Source organism: Vulpes vulpes, chromosome 12 (assembly GCF_048418805.1).
Source record: "Vulpes vulpes isolate BD-2025 chromosome 12, VulVul3, whole genome shotgun sequence".
NCBI lineage: Eukaryota > Metazoa > Chordata > Mammalia > Carnivora > Canidae > Vulpes > Vulpes vulpes.
The window spans coordinates 77,704,172-77,720,132 of record NC_132791.1 but is presented as its reverse complement, the minus strand read 5'-3'; the positions used below and the strand labels follow the sequence as shown (position 1 = coordinate 77,720,132).

Genomic DNA, 15,961 nt, shown 5'->3' with positions numbered 1-15,961 from the left:
TTATATTGTAATACTTTTTATACAATATCATGAACACAATTTAAGATAAGTGAATGATTACTATCCTTTTAATGGCTACATAGTATCTCATTATGTGGATCTACCAGTGTCTTCCAAAACCTCTGCCCACCCGTGTGTCTCTCCTCCACTTTCACGGAGAATGCTTCTCTTCTGACCCTTGCGGTCACCAGATGTGTGGGTGTTCCCCCCCACTGAGCAATTCTCTGTGACACCAGCTCGGTGTCCTACAACTTAGTTCAATCTGACATGCTCCACCTAGAGAAGGTTCAGACCCCACAGGTTAAGAGTGCGGTTTCACAAGACTGTACCTCCCCACCCCTACTTCAGATGCCAGTGACAGGTCTAGGTTGTCACTTGTGCATCTCACTGATTGACTATATAATTAAATCACAGCTTCCCATGGCACCTTGCTTAGGTGTGATTAATTTCCTAGAGGGCTCACAGAACTCAACACATTTCCTACTTTATTGAAGGATGTAGTAAAGGGTACAGATGAACACCCTGATAGAAGACATGCCCAGGGCAAGGTCTGTGGGGAGACGTGGAGCTTCCCGTCCTAGAATGCCCCTTGCCCTGCACCTCTGCATGTTCACCGGTCTGGAAGGTCTCTGGACATGTACTTTTCAGATTTTTATGGAGGTTTCATCATGTGGTCATGACTTATCATTAACTCCATTTTCAGCCCTTCTTCCTTCTCAAGAAAATGAGGAGCAAGGCTGAACATCCTGACCTTCTGATCGTGGTTTGGTCTTTCAGTGACCAGCCCCCAACCAGGAAACCATTCAGAAGCCCACCCAGCGTCACCTCATTAGAACACAAGATGCTCCTACCACCCAGGATATTATAAGGGTTTTAGGAGCCTTTAGGTCAGGAATCAGAGTCAGAGGCCAAATTTTAGAACAAAAGATGCTTCTACTATTCTCTTAATAGGAGATTACAAGAGTTTCCAGAGTCCTATGCCAGGAACAGGGGTCAGAGCCCAATACGTATTTTCTTTTACCTCACAGCCAGCTTAATGTATTGTCTAATTTCTGATCAATCCACTTAGGGTAAATGCCTGTAACTGGCCCATGCCTCAATCAAATGGTGCCTTATAGACTTTCACTTACATTTGTAGACTGTTCAGTGTAGGCAATTGCTCATGTTGCCACACCCTCGCTGATACTAGTATATTGGTCTTTTAATATTTTTCTGTTTAAAGGATTAGAAAAATTTCATTTTGTCTTTGGGTTTTTTTTTTAATAACCAATATAAGTCAAGTGTTTTTATTATCCATTTGTATTCCTTCTTTTATAAATTGTATATTTGTATCTATGGTCTAATTTTTTCCTTTAAAGTATTTGTGAGAACTCCTTCCATTACTAAGAATTGGCTGGCAATGAAATCAGCATGAAACATCTGGGCTGAAGTCTTTATTTCTTGGTAAAAGACTCTAGAGCTCTCAAGACGCCTGGGTGGCTCAGTGGTTGAACATCTGCCTTTGGCTCAGGTCATGATCCCGGGGTCCTGGGATCGAGTCCTACTTTTCGGGCTCCCCACAGGGAGCCTGCTTCTCCCTCTGCCTATGTCTCTACCTCTGTCTCTGCGTCTCCCATGAATAAATAAATAAAATCTTTAAAAAAAGACTCTAGAGCTCTTCCTGCCTCAGGGAGGCCTGCACAGAAACTTGAAGTAGTTTAGAATGCTGAACCCCCCGCATGGAGAGTGGCTGTTCTGGAGAGTCCCACAGTTCTGTGGCAGACTTGATGGGAATGAGAAACAAACTTCTGTTAAACCAAAAAAAATAATCAGCGTGGAACATTGCAACAGGTACTTCCCATCAAATAGCTCCCAATTGTATTTGTCTCAGCTGATTGAAACCACAAGTTATATCCCTGTACCTCTGCTCCATTTCCTTCTGCAAACCAAGTGGCTGGCATAGACTTGCTGCTCATTCTTGGGAGGGAGCAGAAGTCAGAGGTCTGAAGCAAGAGGCTTTTGAATTTTTAAAATCCTGAGATAATGTAAATCTGTTTAGAACCAAAAATATTTTCCTGTAAGTAGACATTCCCCACATTCTTGGATGCTGGCCTTTTGGACACCTTGTCAGCATCACAGCTTCCTCACTTGCAGGCGTCAGAGCATGCTTTTCTCTTCCTCATGTCTTGCAGATGTGGGCTCCTCAGTGGCCTGTTTTTGTGTTCCCCACTTGCTTTTTTCTTTGCTCAGTCCTTTTGGGTTCCATCTCTTTACCTTTGGCAGTGACTGGCATGAATTGTAGCAAAACTTTAATCACAACTTCTTAATCAAATGTTACTCATTAATTTCCTTGTAGCTGAGTACAGTAGACTTCTTTCAATACACTGCAGACAGCTCACTTCCTCTCTGTTTCCTTCTGATTTACTGACAAGTGGACATTTTACTATTTTAAAAAAAATTCCCATTTGTCTATTTATTTTTTTAAGATTTTTTTTATTTATTTATTTGAGAGAGCAGGGGGAGGAGCAGAGGGAGAGGGACAAGCAGAGTCTTCGATGACCTCGGAGCCTGACATGGGGCTTGATCTCACAACCCTGACATCATAACCCAAGCCAAAAGTAAGAGTTGGACACTCAACCAACTGAGCCACTCAGGTGCCCCGCCCACTTGTCTATTCATATAGCCTTTCAGTATCTTGATATTCTTACAGTTATTTTTACTGGAGTATTTTAATTTTTATTAGAATCCGTATTGACTTTCTCACTAAACTACAGGGGTCCTTATTTACTTCACTACTAGTATCAACTTTTTTCTGGCTAAAAAAAGTTTTATTTCCCAAATTCTTTAAAGTTAATATGTTACACTAGCAGAAGCTAAAGTGGATGGATTATTTTGTAAAAATAATTTTTTATTACAGTGAATTTTAAAAAAATGGCACAAGTAGGCCTGGGATTGTGTCCTGGGCTTGCTAGGAGTTAACTTCTTCTAAGCCATTGGGCTATATCACCTGTGTCTAAGTCTTGTCCTACATGAAGGTCAGCAGTAGATATTTTGAATATTGGGTAATAATAAGTTCAAATAGCCCTCTGAACCATCTTTCAGAAAATATCATTTCAGAAAAGGAATCAAAATATCCAGGTGAGCCAGCTTTCTTAGCAGACTATCTGGAAGAGAAGAAAGCAATTACATTTGGAGAAATTCCTTTGAAAAGAGGTGATATTTTCTCCAGGCTGGCCTGTTCTAGATATTTTTAAAAGACAACTCTCTTCCTGTTTTCCCTGTTTTTTGATCCTAACATTTATTCCTGGAGTAATAGTAGATGATAATGGGATTTGAATGTCCTTTAACATAAAAGAAACTTTCATTTTTCCCTTTTGGACTTCAATTTCAGAGTGCTTTTTTTGGCCTTGGAAATTCATGATTTTACTCCCAGCATACCCTATGAAATACTTCACTGGTAAATTTCAGATTTACTTAGGAAATGAGGCCTCAGGGGTGTTGATGGCATTTTAGCAGGTAGTAACTCAGTTTGGCTCAAAGAGTTCTCTTTTTTCCCCTATACTTATTTTTTTTAAAGCAAAAGAAAGATTTCAGGGCACATTAGTGTGGATGTTGTATTTGCTTGTGGTGAATTACATCAAGTTACCCACTCACTGCAAGAATACAGGAGTGTAGCTGCCATGGGAAGGATGTTCATCCAATTTACTTTACAAATATTATATAGGTTTTCTGAGTATTAGTTATTTTTACAGTTAGGAAATATAGATTCTCATAAGTAACATTGGGGAGACACATGCTAAGTAAAATCTGATAATCACATTTCAAATGCAGAGCCTGCTCAATTCAGATGGTCTGAAGGTAGCATAACATAGACTAACAAAATGGAGACTGTGTAAGAAAAGTTAAGAAACATGTTTAAGTTAGAAAGTTTACCATAAGCCTAATTTCGATTTCCAGAAGGAAAGAGAGAACAGCAAAAGGCCAACAGTTGAAGAAATGGTGGCTGAGAATTTCAGACATTGATGAGAAACCAGAATCTTTCAATTCAGGAAATCCAGTGAAACCCATGTCAGATAAAAGCAAATCCATGTCTAGAATCACCTAACAAAAAGTGAAAAACACTGAGAACAAAGAGAAAATATTGCAAGAAGCCAGAGGGAGCAAAAAGCCATATTATTAAAAAAGATCAGTATTAAGAATGACCAGACAGTCTCAAATCAGCAGCCAGTGGAAGCCAGAGACAATGAAAAGCATATCTTTGTGCTTCTGAGAGAATGTAGAGTGTGAACCAAGAACAATAGATAAAATAAAACCTATTTTTTAAGAATGAGGATGAAATGAAAGCATTTTCATGTAAGAAAAACTGAGATAGTTTACTGTAACTAGATTACACTGAATAAATAGCCAGACATACTTTTGGGTCACCTGGGTAGCTCAGTGGGTTGAGTGTCCCACTCCTGATTTCAACTCCGGTCATGATCTCAGGGTTGTAAGTCTGAGCCCTGCGTCCAGCTCCACTCTCAGCAGGTGTCTGCTTGAAGATTCTCTCCCTCTGCCCCCTTTCCCTCTCTCTTTCTTTCTCTAAAATAAATCTTTAAAAGAAAAGATATATTTTAGGAGAAAGGAAAAATTATCAAAGAAAGAAAGTCAGAGAATAAAGAATAATAAGCAGGAAAAATGCCAAATGTGGGCAAAGAGAAACATTGACTATAAACAACAGTTTTAATGCTTAGTTTGTGCTATAAAATTAAGAAGAAATAAAATACTAGAAGCAGATATTTAAATCAATAAGGAATGAGGAAGAACAGTTTAATATCCCAGTCATATTCCAGAAAAGATTTAAGACATCCACATTAGGCCTGCAGTGTCCAGTGTGGTAATTTACATTTAAATTAATTAACATTAAATTTAAATTTTGAAAATTTACAATTCAGTTTCTCTGTTGCAGTAGCCATGTCTGAAGTGCTCACTAGTTGTGTATGACTAGTGGCTCCTTTCTTGCAGCACTGATCATTTGAGGAAGTTCTGTTGGACAGTGCTGCTTTAGACAGGGAGTAGAGTATCCATGTTAAAATTTCTTATGTAACCACTGAAACAGAGGCACAAAACTAGGGGCTATACTGCACACCTAGAAGGGCATTAGGACGTCTTGGAGATTATTTTTGATTTTTCACAGCAACTGGCATAGGCAGGTGACAATGAACCTAGCCACCCTGGAATACAAGGGTTTAGTTCCACACCAGAGGAATGCTCCCATCCAGATCTAGTGATACAATAGAAGAGGCATCACTGAAAATAAAACAGATCATTGAATGACCCAATTTACTAGAAATACATAATTTCAAATGTGTATGCATCTAATCCTATGGCTTCATGGTAAGTGGACACATTAATAAAGAGAAATGGACAAATTGACTGTTATGGTAGAAATCTTTGAAAATGACTACCCTAATTGGTCAAATACATTTAAAAAGTAATGATAGAGTAATGACATGAACAAATAAAAAAATATCCCATGCCCATGGGTTGGAAGAACCCACATTGTTAAAATGTCCATACTACCCAAAACAATTTACAGATTTAATGCAGTCCGCACAAAAATACCAACATTTTTCACAGAACTAGAACAAATAATCCTAAAATTTTCATGGAACCACAAAACATTGCTGCTAGCCAAAGCAGTCTTCAGAAAGGGAACAAAGCTGGAGGCATTACAATCCTCCAGCTTATATTTGTAGTTTATACAAGATAAACTACAAATCTGTAGCGATCAAAACAGTATAGTAGTGGACAAAAATAGAAACATAGATCAATGGAACAAAGATAGAGAGTCCAGAAATAAACCCACATTTTTATGGTCAATTAATCTATGATAAAGGAAGCAAGAATATACAATAGGGAAAAGACAGTCTCTTCAACAAATAGTGCTGAGAAAACTGGAGAACTGCAGGCAGAAGAATAAGACTGGATCATTTTCTTATACCACACACAAAAATCAACTCAAAATGGGTTAAAGACCTATATGTGAGACCTGAAACCATGAAACTCCTACAAGAAAGTGTTGGAAGTAATTTCTTTGGTCACATACCTAGAAACATTTTTCTAGGTATGTCTCCTCAGGCAAGGTAAACAAAGGCAAAGTTAAACTTTTGGGATTACACCAAAATGAGAAGCTTTCGCACAGCAAAGGAAACCACCAAAAAAACAAAAAGGCAACTTACTGAACAGGAAAAGATATTTCTAACTAATATATCTGATAAGGAGTTAATATCAAAATATGTAAAGAACTTCTACAAGCCAATGCCAAAAACAAATAATCCAACTAAAATGAGCAGAGGACCTGAATAGATATTTTTTCCAAGAAGATAGATGGCCAACAGACACATGAAAAGATGCCCAACATCACTAATCATCAGGTAAATGCAGAACAAAACCACAATGAGACATCACTTTATATCTGACACAGTGGCTAAAGTCAAAAAGACAAGGAGTAAGTATCGGTGAGGATGTGGAAAAAAAGGAACCCTTATACACTATTGGTGGGAATGCAAACTCCTGCAGCCACTATGGAAAACAGTATGGAGATTCCTCAAAAGTTAAAAAAAAAAAAAAAATATATATATATATATATATAGTTAAATACGTAGTTAAATATATAGTTATATATATAGTTAAATATAGTTAAATATGTGTGTGTGTATATATATATATATATATATATACACACACACACACACATGCATACACATACAATGGAATATTAGCCATAAAAAAGAATAAGATCTTGCCATTTGCAACAACAGGGATAGACCTGGAGGGTATAATGCTAAGTGAAATAAGTCAATCAGAAAAAGACAAATACCATCTGACTTCACTCATATTTAGAATTTAAGAAACAAATTAACACACAATAAAAGACAAAAACAGACTCTTAGATACAGAGAACAAACTAGTAGTCATCAGAGGAGAGGTGGATGGGGGAAGGGGTGAAACAGGTAAAGGGGTTTAAGAGTACACTTACCTCGATGAGCACTGAGAAGTGTATAGAATTGTTGAATCATTGTATTGTACACCTGAAACTAATATGATACAATTTGTTTATACTTTTAAAAGGATAGAGAATAATAATATATTAAAGAAATAAACATTTTAGGTTAAGTTCTAAAAGGAGGAGGATACTGGAACAACAGAATTCTCAATTCTGATCAAGTGGACTAGAATAATATTAATTTTTTTAAGGATACTTGGAATATTTATGAAAAATGCCAATGAGGTTGTAACATCACAACAGTTTTCAAAAACTGTGTTCTCTGGTCCTATTTCAAACAAATTAAAAATTAAAAGAAAATTTAGGCAAAAATCCAATTGTTTACAAATTTGAGAAATTACATTCATTCATTCATTCATTCATTCATTCGAGAGAGAGAGAGCACGCACGATGGGGTAAGGGCAGAGGGAGAGGGATAGAACCATAAGTAGGCTCCACACTCAGCACAGAGGTGACATGAGGCTAAATCCCACAACCCTGAGATCATGACCTGAGCGGAAATCAAGATTCGGATGCCCACCAACCAAGCCACCCAGATGCCCCTAAAATTACTTACAACTCAGTGGTCAAAGGGGAAAGTATGCTTAAAATAAGATACTCAGAATTAAATGGTAATTTTAATAGTAATATTAGAGCCTCTGAGATTCAGCTAAACTAGCTTAGAGTGAAATACATGGTCTTTTTAAATGCCAGTATCAGAAGTAAGGAAAGCACCCTTTCCTTAAAATAATAAGCTAAATCTAATAATTGAAAATTAGGAGGGAAGTCTTGATGCCTACAACTTGTTTTCAAATGACCCAGGGGGGAGAGAAAAGCAAATATTGCTAATTACTAGCAATTTCTAAGTTTTAGGAGAAGGATACAGATTAACCCATTCTTTGAACTACTCTGTAGGTCTGGAATTTTTCTATTGGGGGAAAAAATAAAAACATTTTCTTTAAAATCAAGAATAAGGCAAAGATTCTGTTATCACCATTTCTATTCATTATATTAAAGTTCTTAGCCAGTGCAATATGACAAACAAAAGAAATGAAAATTATAAGGATTAAAAAGAAAGAAAAATTATTCTGATTTTCGTATTTTATGGTGGTCTACATAGAAACCCCAAAAGAGTCTGCAGCTACGTTATTAGGATTAGTACTGTAAAGTTGTTGGAGATAGACTAATATGTAAAAATCTATTGCATTTCTATATATCAGCAACAATTAATTTTAAAAAATCATTAGAAATAGTTAATTATTGGGGCATTTGGGTGGCTCAGTTGGTCCTAGGCTTAAGCCCCGCATTGGGCTCCCTGCTCTGCAGGGAGTCTGCTTCTCCCTCCCCGTAGGCCTCTCCCTGTGGCTCGTGCTTGTTCTCTCTTCTTTCAAATAAATAAAATCTTTTGAAAAAAAAAAATAGCAACAGAAAAATACAAGGTACCTAAGAATATATTAAAGATGTATAATACTTCAGTGATGAAAAATTGCAAAACTTGGTTGAAGGTCTTTAAAGAAAGTCTAAAACAAAGTAAAATATGTGTCATGTTTATGGGTAGAAGAGACAGTATCACTGGATGGCAGTTTTTCCCAAACTCCTCTATTATGGGATGTAATTCAATAAAAATTCCAACAGATTTTTAACAAAACTTGACAAAGCTAATTCTCAAAAATAGCTCAGAAATAGCTCAGACACTTATGAAGAAGAACAAAATAGTTGATAGTTTTGCCCTAGCATATATTAAGACTTATCATAATTAGGACGGTAGTAGATAAACCAATGCAACAGAGAGAGAGATTAGGAGAGAAAAGATGGGTTGTTTAGTACCCATATTCATTGAGTCCCTGGGCTTGTAATACTTTTTATACGTTTTCTAGAGATTGTTCCAAGAAGTGTGGTAGGCCCTGGCAATAAGGGGTAGAATTTCCCAATTGCCATCAGGTCCAAGTTGTGTATCTGGAGTCTGGTGCCTCTAGCTCTTCATGAACTTCTAAAATTACACACTAAATTTTATACTAATTTTTCTGGATGAGTGTTCATCAGATTCAGAGGGATTCTTTCATCCCCAAATGGTTAAAAGATGCTACATTCTTGACAATTATGACACATTTAATTTCTGAGGTCCCCCCACCAGATGCTAGGTGATTACCCAAAGGATGTCATGTAAAGGTGTAAGGGGTATAAGGGGAGACGAGCAAGAAGATCTTCTCAAAGAGGTTATACTTGAGCAGAGCTGAGTGTGGAGGGGTTCTGGCTATAGAGGGGGAAAAGAAGGGTTCTAGGCCAAGAGAATGATGTGTGCAAAGCATGGGAGCAGAGCCCAGGCCATCATGTGGGGAGCTGCCAATTAATTTAATGGGAATAGTTACACAGGGAATATAGACATAGGAAAAGAAATGAGGCCAGAAAATTGAGCAGTCATCAGATATTTCTATTCTGTGCTAATGAATAATATTCTGACATCTTTCTGCTTTTGAGGAAGCATGTAGGAGTAAATTTAACATGTTTTAGAGGTAGATGTGGTTGATACAGTTAAGGTGGGTTGAGTCTAAGGAGACTCAAATTTCTGGTCTCGTTTGGTACCATCACAATAAAAACTTTGTCAGCATGGTTGATTTTGCCATTGTAGTTATTGTTTAGGTGAGGGTAAGGGTAGGATGATATGTGTTGTAATTGACCTTTCCATGGTAGAAAATGCAGGTGAAAATGGTTAACAGACTGCATCGTGTATGTATTGTATGGATTATGTAGGTGGTTATAGATAAACATTTGATTGAGAATGGTTGGAATGTAGGTAGTATTTTGAAGCCGTGGGAAGGACGGATTTTAGAGTATGGTTTGGTATGCAGAAGGCCATGATATTTGGAAGGAGATGCTGTGCTAGGTAGGACCTGCACTGGAGGCTGGATACAAAGTAGTCAGAGGCTCCATTGCAGACTTACCTGACATTTTTTCTCCCCTTTCTACCAACCCCATTACCAGAAAGTCTACCATGGTAGCCTCAGGTACCACTGACCCAAGGGAATGGGATGAAAATTGTAGGTTACCAAAAGGAAGAGGAAAAGGCTCCTCTGGGCAATGGACAGGGGCATTGGAGTAGGGTGGCCAGAGTAGGAAACAGAAGATCTGAGTCCCCATCTAACCTGTTCCATTAACCAGCTAAGTGAGCTCAAGCAAGTCACTTATCTTCTCCAAGACCCGATTTCCTTAGCTATAAAATGGGTTTGTGAAAATCAGCCTTCACTTAGAAAGTTGTTATGTGGATCAAAGGATACCATGGATGATCTTCTCTGGGGGAATATAAAGTGCTGTGTTGTCATGTTGGTCAGTGGTTGGACTAGAGGGAGTGGCAGGGGACTCGCCGCAAAGCAGCTACTGAATCAAATGCTGAGGGCAGGCTAAAATTCCATTGTACTTCCAGGCTTGAAGTCATGCAGTTATCAATTTATAGAGCAGCAAGAGGCCTGAGAAATAATGTAGCAAGAGTGCAGAGATCTGCAAAGTTATTCTGTGATAATATTCCACAGACATTTCATGTCAGGGGCTAGTCTAGAAGCCAGGTCTCCTCTCGAGGTGTGAGATTCATTCTGGCCAAACTTGTTCTGTCATGCAGGGGAAACCTTCCTGAAAGTCACAAACCTATTGATGAATTTAACACAATCTAAATAGCATGTTGTTACCTGAGGTTTATCTTATCAGGAGCACTGGATGCTAAATAGTCTGGGCCAGCGTGTGTTTATTCTAATGCTAAAGAGGAAAATAATTGGTCTTAAACTGGATTTATTTGCATTGCTTGCAGCTTTCTTGGAATAATGTGTGATATCAGTAATTAGAGTTATAATAGGGACAAAGGGCTGTCAAAATGTGAGTTGCTTTTGAATACTTTTCAGGTGGCTGCCTCCTCCCTGTCCTCTCTGGTTTTCTACAAGATCATTATAAACATCCTGCTGCTCTGCTGCTCATCCTGCAGTAGAATGATAGGCTTTACTAGTGGACGGGCTTGTACATACAAGCAGACAGAGCACTGTGCCAGTCGGGCCATAATCCTGCCTCCGTAGTCCTCGTTCACACCGGAACAGTAATGGGACACAGCTGGCTTCCAGAAGCAGAAGAGTAGTGAGAGTAGTGTCTTTGGAAACAGACTCATAATATCTGTGACAGACTGAATTTTTATTGTGTGCTGAGCATTATCTTGAACACTTCACATGTGTATAATGTATTTTATCTTCAATAATCTGAGGAGGCAAGAACTTTATATTTGCCATTTGATACACGAGGAAAGTAAAATTGGGAAATCCGTACAGTCCGGTGTCACTCAGCTAGGATTCGGATTGAGGTCTCACACTGATGGTTATGCCCTTTCTCATACTTCCCAGCCATGTCCTCCATCTCTGGCAAATTTTTTCCCTTCCCCTCACTCACATTTTTCAACTTCAAAATGGTGATCACATGAAAAGCACCCCACCTCTTCACAGACATCAGAAGGATAAAATGTGCAGAAACATTTTGCAAACTCTAGAGTTTTGATTGTTGTTTGTCAAGTGCCCAGTAAATGTTTTTGTTTGCCATTCATGCTGTTCCATGTTGTAACAATTTCAATTTCATTAGCACTGAAGCTTTTCTTTTAAAAGCATAGATCTGTAGGGTTTTTTTTTTAACTACTGATGTTTTGATAGAGCTATTGAAGGGTTCAGTTTGGAATTTCTGTGATTTGCAAAATCAAACGAGTTCAAGTTTGATATATTTTCTAGGGGTTTCTGTAACTTTACTTTCTAGCAGCAGGGGGAACAGTCTGGTGTGGTCAGTTGGCATACAAAGGCTTGATATGTGTCTTCTTTAATCTTCTCATGAGCACCTTGTTGTTAAGTGCAGCTGGCACACCGTGACATTTCAGGTGCCAGCCCAAATCTTGGGTGGATCTGCCTGGTGATCGAAAGTGATAACCTGGAGTGCGAGGGTGACTCAGTAGTTAAGCATCTGCCTTTGGGTCAGGTCATGATCCCGGGGTCCTGGGATTGAGTTCTGCATCGGGCTTCCCGCAGGGAGCCTGCTTCTCCTTCTGCCCATGTCTCTGCATCTCTCTCTGTGTCTTTCATGAATAAATAAGTAAAATCTTAAAAAAAGAAAAAATAAAGTGATAACCTGACATCCGTGATCATCCAGCAGGCACAGGTTGCCCTGGAGTGACTCAGATTCCTTGGTCATGCTCCAGGACCTTGCTGTGTCCCTGGGCTCTGAGGGCTCAGTGTCACACCTAACCAGCTCTCAGCTTTTTGCCTCCCTCCCACACACACCCTTACTACCTTGTCACCTCTCCCCTCCACTTGTGCTCATTACAGGTGTTACTAGAGTCCATGGTCGATGCCGCCGAGAATCTTTGTCCAAATGTGATGAAAAAAGCACACATTCGACAAGATTTGATTCATGCCAGCATTGAAAAGATTTCCATTCCACGAACCTTTGTTAAAAACGTCCTGCTGGAGCAATCTGGAGTCGATATCCTTAACAAAATTAGGTGGGTTTATGATGTCGAGAAACCAAGGTTCCATAGTTTCTGTGAATGCAGGGCAGGCAGCTGTGAAGAGTGTTATTGTTGGCTCTCTCCGTATAGAACGTGGTGGACATGTCTAATATGCAGTTACTGTATCTAAATAGAGCTGTGCATAAACACATAGGTTTATACATTTCCAAAATAAGGTGACCACAAATACGCCTGTGTTCCTGAAGAGCATACAGTTAGTTGCCTGATCTTCTTAACTTTTATTTTTAACCGGCGGGAGAGGGCATGTATATGTTTATAATCACTTTTTTCTCCTCCTGAAGCTTATCTTCCACCTTTAAAAGTTACTACCCTGAAGTTTGCTTTCTGCCACTGTGCTGTTCTGAGCAAACGTACAGTCTATAAATAGGCAAAGAGGCCTACTGTGGCCTCACCATATTTTCCTCCTGTGTTCTTTTGGTAGGTCTGTGATAACAGTGTACGTACTAATGCTGCTCTGGAGCATCAACATAGATTTGTGCTTGGCAAAGTTTGAAAAATACTCCAAGATACAAATATTGAGAAGGATGTGATCATCAAACAAACTGCCTTGGATTCCCATATAGAAACTCTGGAATGCTTACCAGTCTGAATGATACTTCACGAATTTCAGTTCTTCTCAACTGGGGAGTCTGCAGACTAGAAACTATATTCAGAAATATTTTAAGTTTCCCCTCTTAACTCAATAAAATACTTAGATAAGCAAACAAGACCAAACCAAACCCTAGCTCTTATCTGAAGAATCGGGAGCATACTGAATGATGTGTAGCTGAATGAGAGCCTATGAGAAAAATGAGAGTTAAAATAAGCCAAAAATCATAGTACAGTGTAGATATGGAAGCTAGGTCATGGAACTTTGAGGGTTGAGGAATTCTGCAGGGATGGGACAGTGTCTGGTCTCAGGTACAGCTGTCCTGTGTGTGTGTGTGTAGATTTCTACAAATAAGAGATTCTAGGGCCAGCTCAGCTGAATGATGACAATTTGACAGACTTTAAGCAATGAAAGGACATTTAGAAGATTTATAGGACCCCATAGATCAGTGATTTTATTCACTCTAGCCCTGACTAGATTATACTTACATATTTCTGTAACCTGTAGTTTTAGGATTTTTATTGAAGCCCCTTAGGTATTGAGGGGAAAAAAATGTATTGGCCACCATTCTTCTATCCTATTGGATTGAACTACCAGTGGATCAGATTCTAATGCCTTTACTAGAGTACCAGATTTTGGCAGATATGCTCACTTCTTCTGAAGATGGGCACATTCTGAGAAGTGAGCAGCAGGCTAGAACCCTTGTCATCAGTGAATCACTTCTGTGTTCATTAACTCCTTGCGTGGCTTTTTATAATGCATTATACAGAGCACTGATGGAATGAGTGAAAATATGCATGGCTACACCTGTGCATACGGTCAGATGCAGCTGTGCCCACGCAGGCTGAGTGGAATTATTTCCTCTAAAAAGTTTACAGTTTGGAAGTTCAATAAAGAAGCATAATATCCAGTAATAAAATGATAGAACAGTCCTGAAACTTGTGTGTGTGTGTGTGTGTGTGTGTGTGTGTGTGTGTGTGTGTGTGATTTTAAAGGATCTTTTTGGTGCTACAGTTTGAAACAGATAAACTACCCTTCCCCAACTCAGAGGGGGTGGGGAAGAGGAGAAATAAAATGACAGATTCTATAGTTTTATGAGGAAGTAAAATTCCCAAACATGCCTTAAAAAAATGAGAGGAAGTACTTGTCAAATGAGATTTCTAATTTTCCCCCTCATCCCCCCACCCTCACCCCAGGTTTAGAGTGGGACCTACTAATCTGTATTTTTAATGAGACCCAGGTGAATCTTATCAGTGGACCTCTGGGGAATAAAAAAGTAAATTGTTAGATAAATCCAATAGCTACTGAAACCTTGTTTTGGAGGCAGGAATTAAATAAACATCCTTTTATCTTTAGCCTAGGAAAATTTTTAATGTAGACATCAAAGACTTAGTGCTTCCATTTTTCTGATTTGCCATCTGAAATCTGCCTTGGGAAAAAATCTCAATGCAAATTTACTGCCTTTAGGTTAAAAAGATTTTTCCCCCTGTTACACAAATAGACTTTCAACCTTAGCTTTAGGATTAAATAATTTTATTTTGATAACTCCCTTCCCCTACTTTAAAATATTTAAAATTCTTGACTTCAAAAGCAGATTGAACTTTTAAAAGGCTATGTTGGAGTGTGGGTATCTCTCTAGCACATTCACTTTTAAGTGTTGTGCGTTTGCGTCTATTTGTGCGTATGTTCATTTAGGTAGGATTATTCAGACTGAACAGACTTCAGTGGAGTTTGAATTCTTGAGAATAGCCAATAACTACAATGCAGACTAAAAAAACAGCTCTCTGAGTGAGACCTTCATGGCTGACTTCTTTATTAGTGAAAACCCCAAAACTAGCTAGCGGGTTCCTTCCTGGCGTCGAGACCCCTTCTTCAGGTCAGGTGAGAGGCACAGAAACTGAATGTTTCCCTAACCTCTGTTAAAAGGCAGGAGAACAGTGAATCTGTAGCAATTTGAAGGAAGATGAGGGGTACAAGCAGAAGCAGTTGAGTATGGTACCCTTTGGTCGGTAGAGGTTTTTTTTTTTTTTTTTTAAGATGGGGGAAATGCATATTTAAGTAATAACCAAAGTCTAACAATCAGACTCTCTTAATTTACTCCAGCCTGGGTTTGTTTTCCTTTTTGTCAATGGAAGAATTGTTCTTCACAACATGGTACATGTGGTTCCCATTAAGTTTGTCTTTACCCAGGTGTTTTTCATTTCTTCCACTAAATCTTGAGTTTTGAGATTGCAGAGGCAGGTTGAAATTGGTAAAGAAAATCTATTACCTGTGTGTTTATGGCAGCACTTAAAGCTTATCTTTGGAAATCCTTAGCCCTGTTCACACATTCTTCTGTTCCATTTTCAAAGACAGAAACAGAATCGCAGTTGACCTTATCAACAGCATAGCATCAAGGGTGGGTGATGTTTTTCCATACAAATTAAAATGTCACTGTGTACTTTTGTTTTTCACATAGTGAAGTGAAGTTGACAGTGGCCTCCTTCCTGTCTGATCGAATTGTGGATGAAATTCTGGATGCACTTTCACACTGCCATCATAAACTGGTGAGTGTGGTGGACATCTTGAGTGGGACTTCCTGTTGTGGGCTGCTGTGAAGCAGGGCAGGCTCCAACATGGGGATGTGGCTTCTTTCCTGCATTTTACTCTTTTGCAACTTTATGGGCCAAGATCCTGCTTTTCCCTCCTACATTGCTTCCAAATATAGAACATGTTAGAGCTTCTCCAGGGAATAGAAGGGGAAAGGAGAAGTAATTGTATTGAGAAGTTTTGTTGTGTGATTTATATTGCTGGTCAAAGGTTTTGGTATGAAATAATGCTGAGG

General features: G+C 38.7%; 1 protein-coding gene across 19 annotated transcripts in view; it reads left to right on the top strand.

Moving 5' to 3' along the window:
- The window catches only part of CARMIL1 (capping protein regulator and myosin 1 linker 1), a 314,309-nt gene that overhangs the window by 231,299 nt on the left and 67,049 nt on the right, over nt 1–15,961 (top strand). For all 19 annotated transcript variants that reach the window (XR_011995658.1, XR_011995657.1, XR_011995656.1 and 16 more), the window contains 2 exons: nt 12,346–12,521; nt 15,596–15,683. Coding sequence is in view for 16 of the 19 variants with exons in the window: in XM_072728997.1 (XP_072585098.1) it covers nt 12,346–12,521; nt 15,596–15,683 (264 nt within the window). In the remaining 3 variants the exon portion in view is untranslated. The remainder of the gene's footprint in view (nt 1–12,345; nt 12,522–15,595; nt 15,684–15,961) is intronic.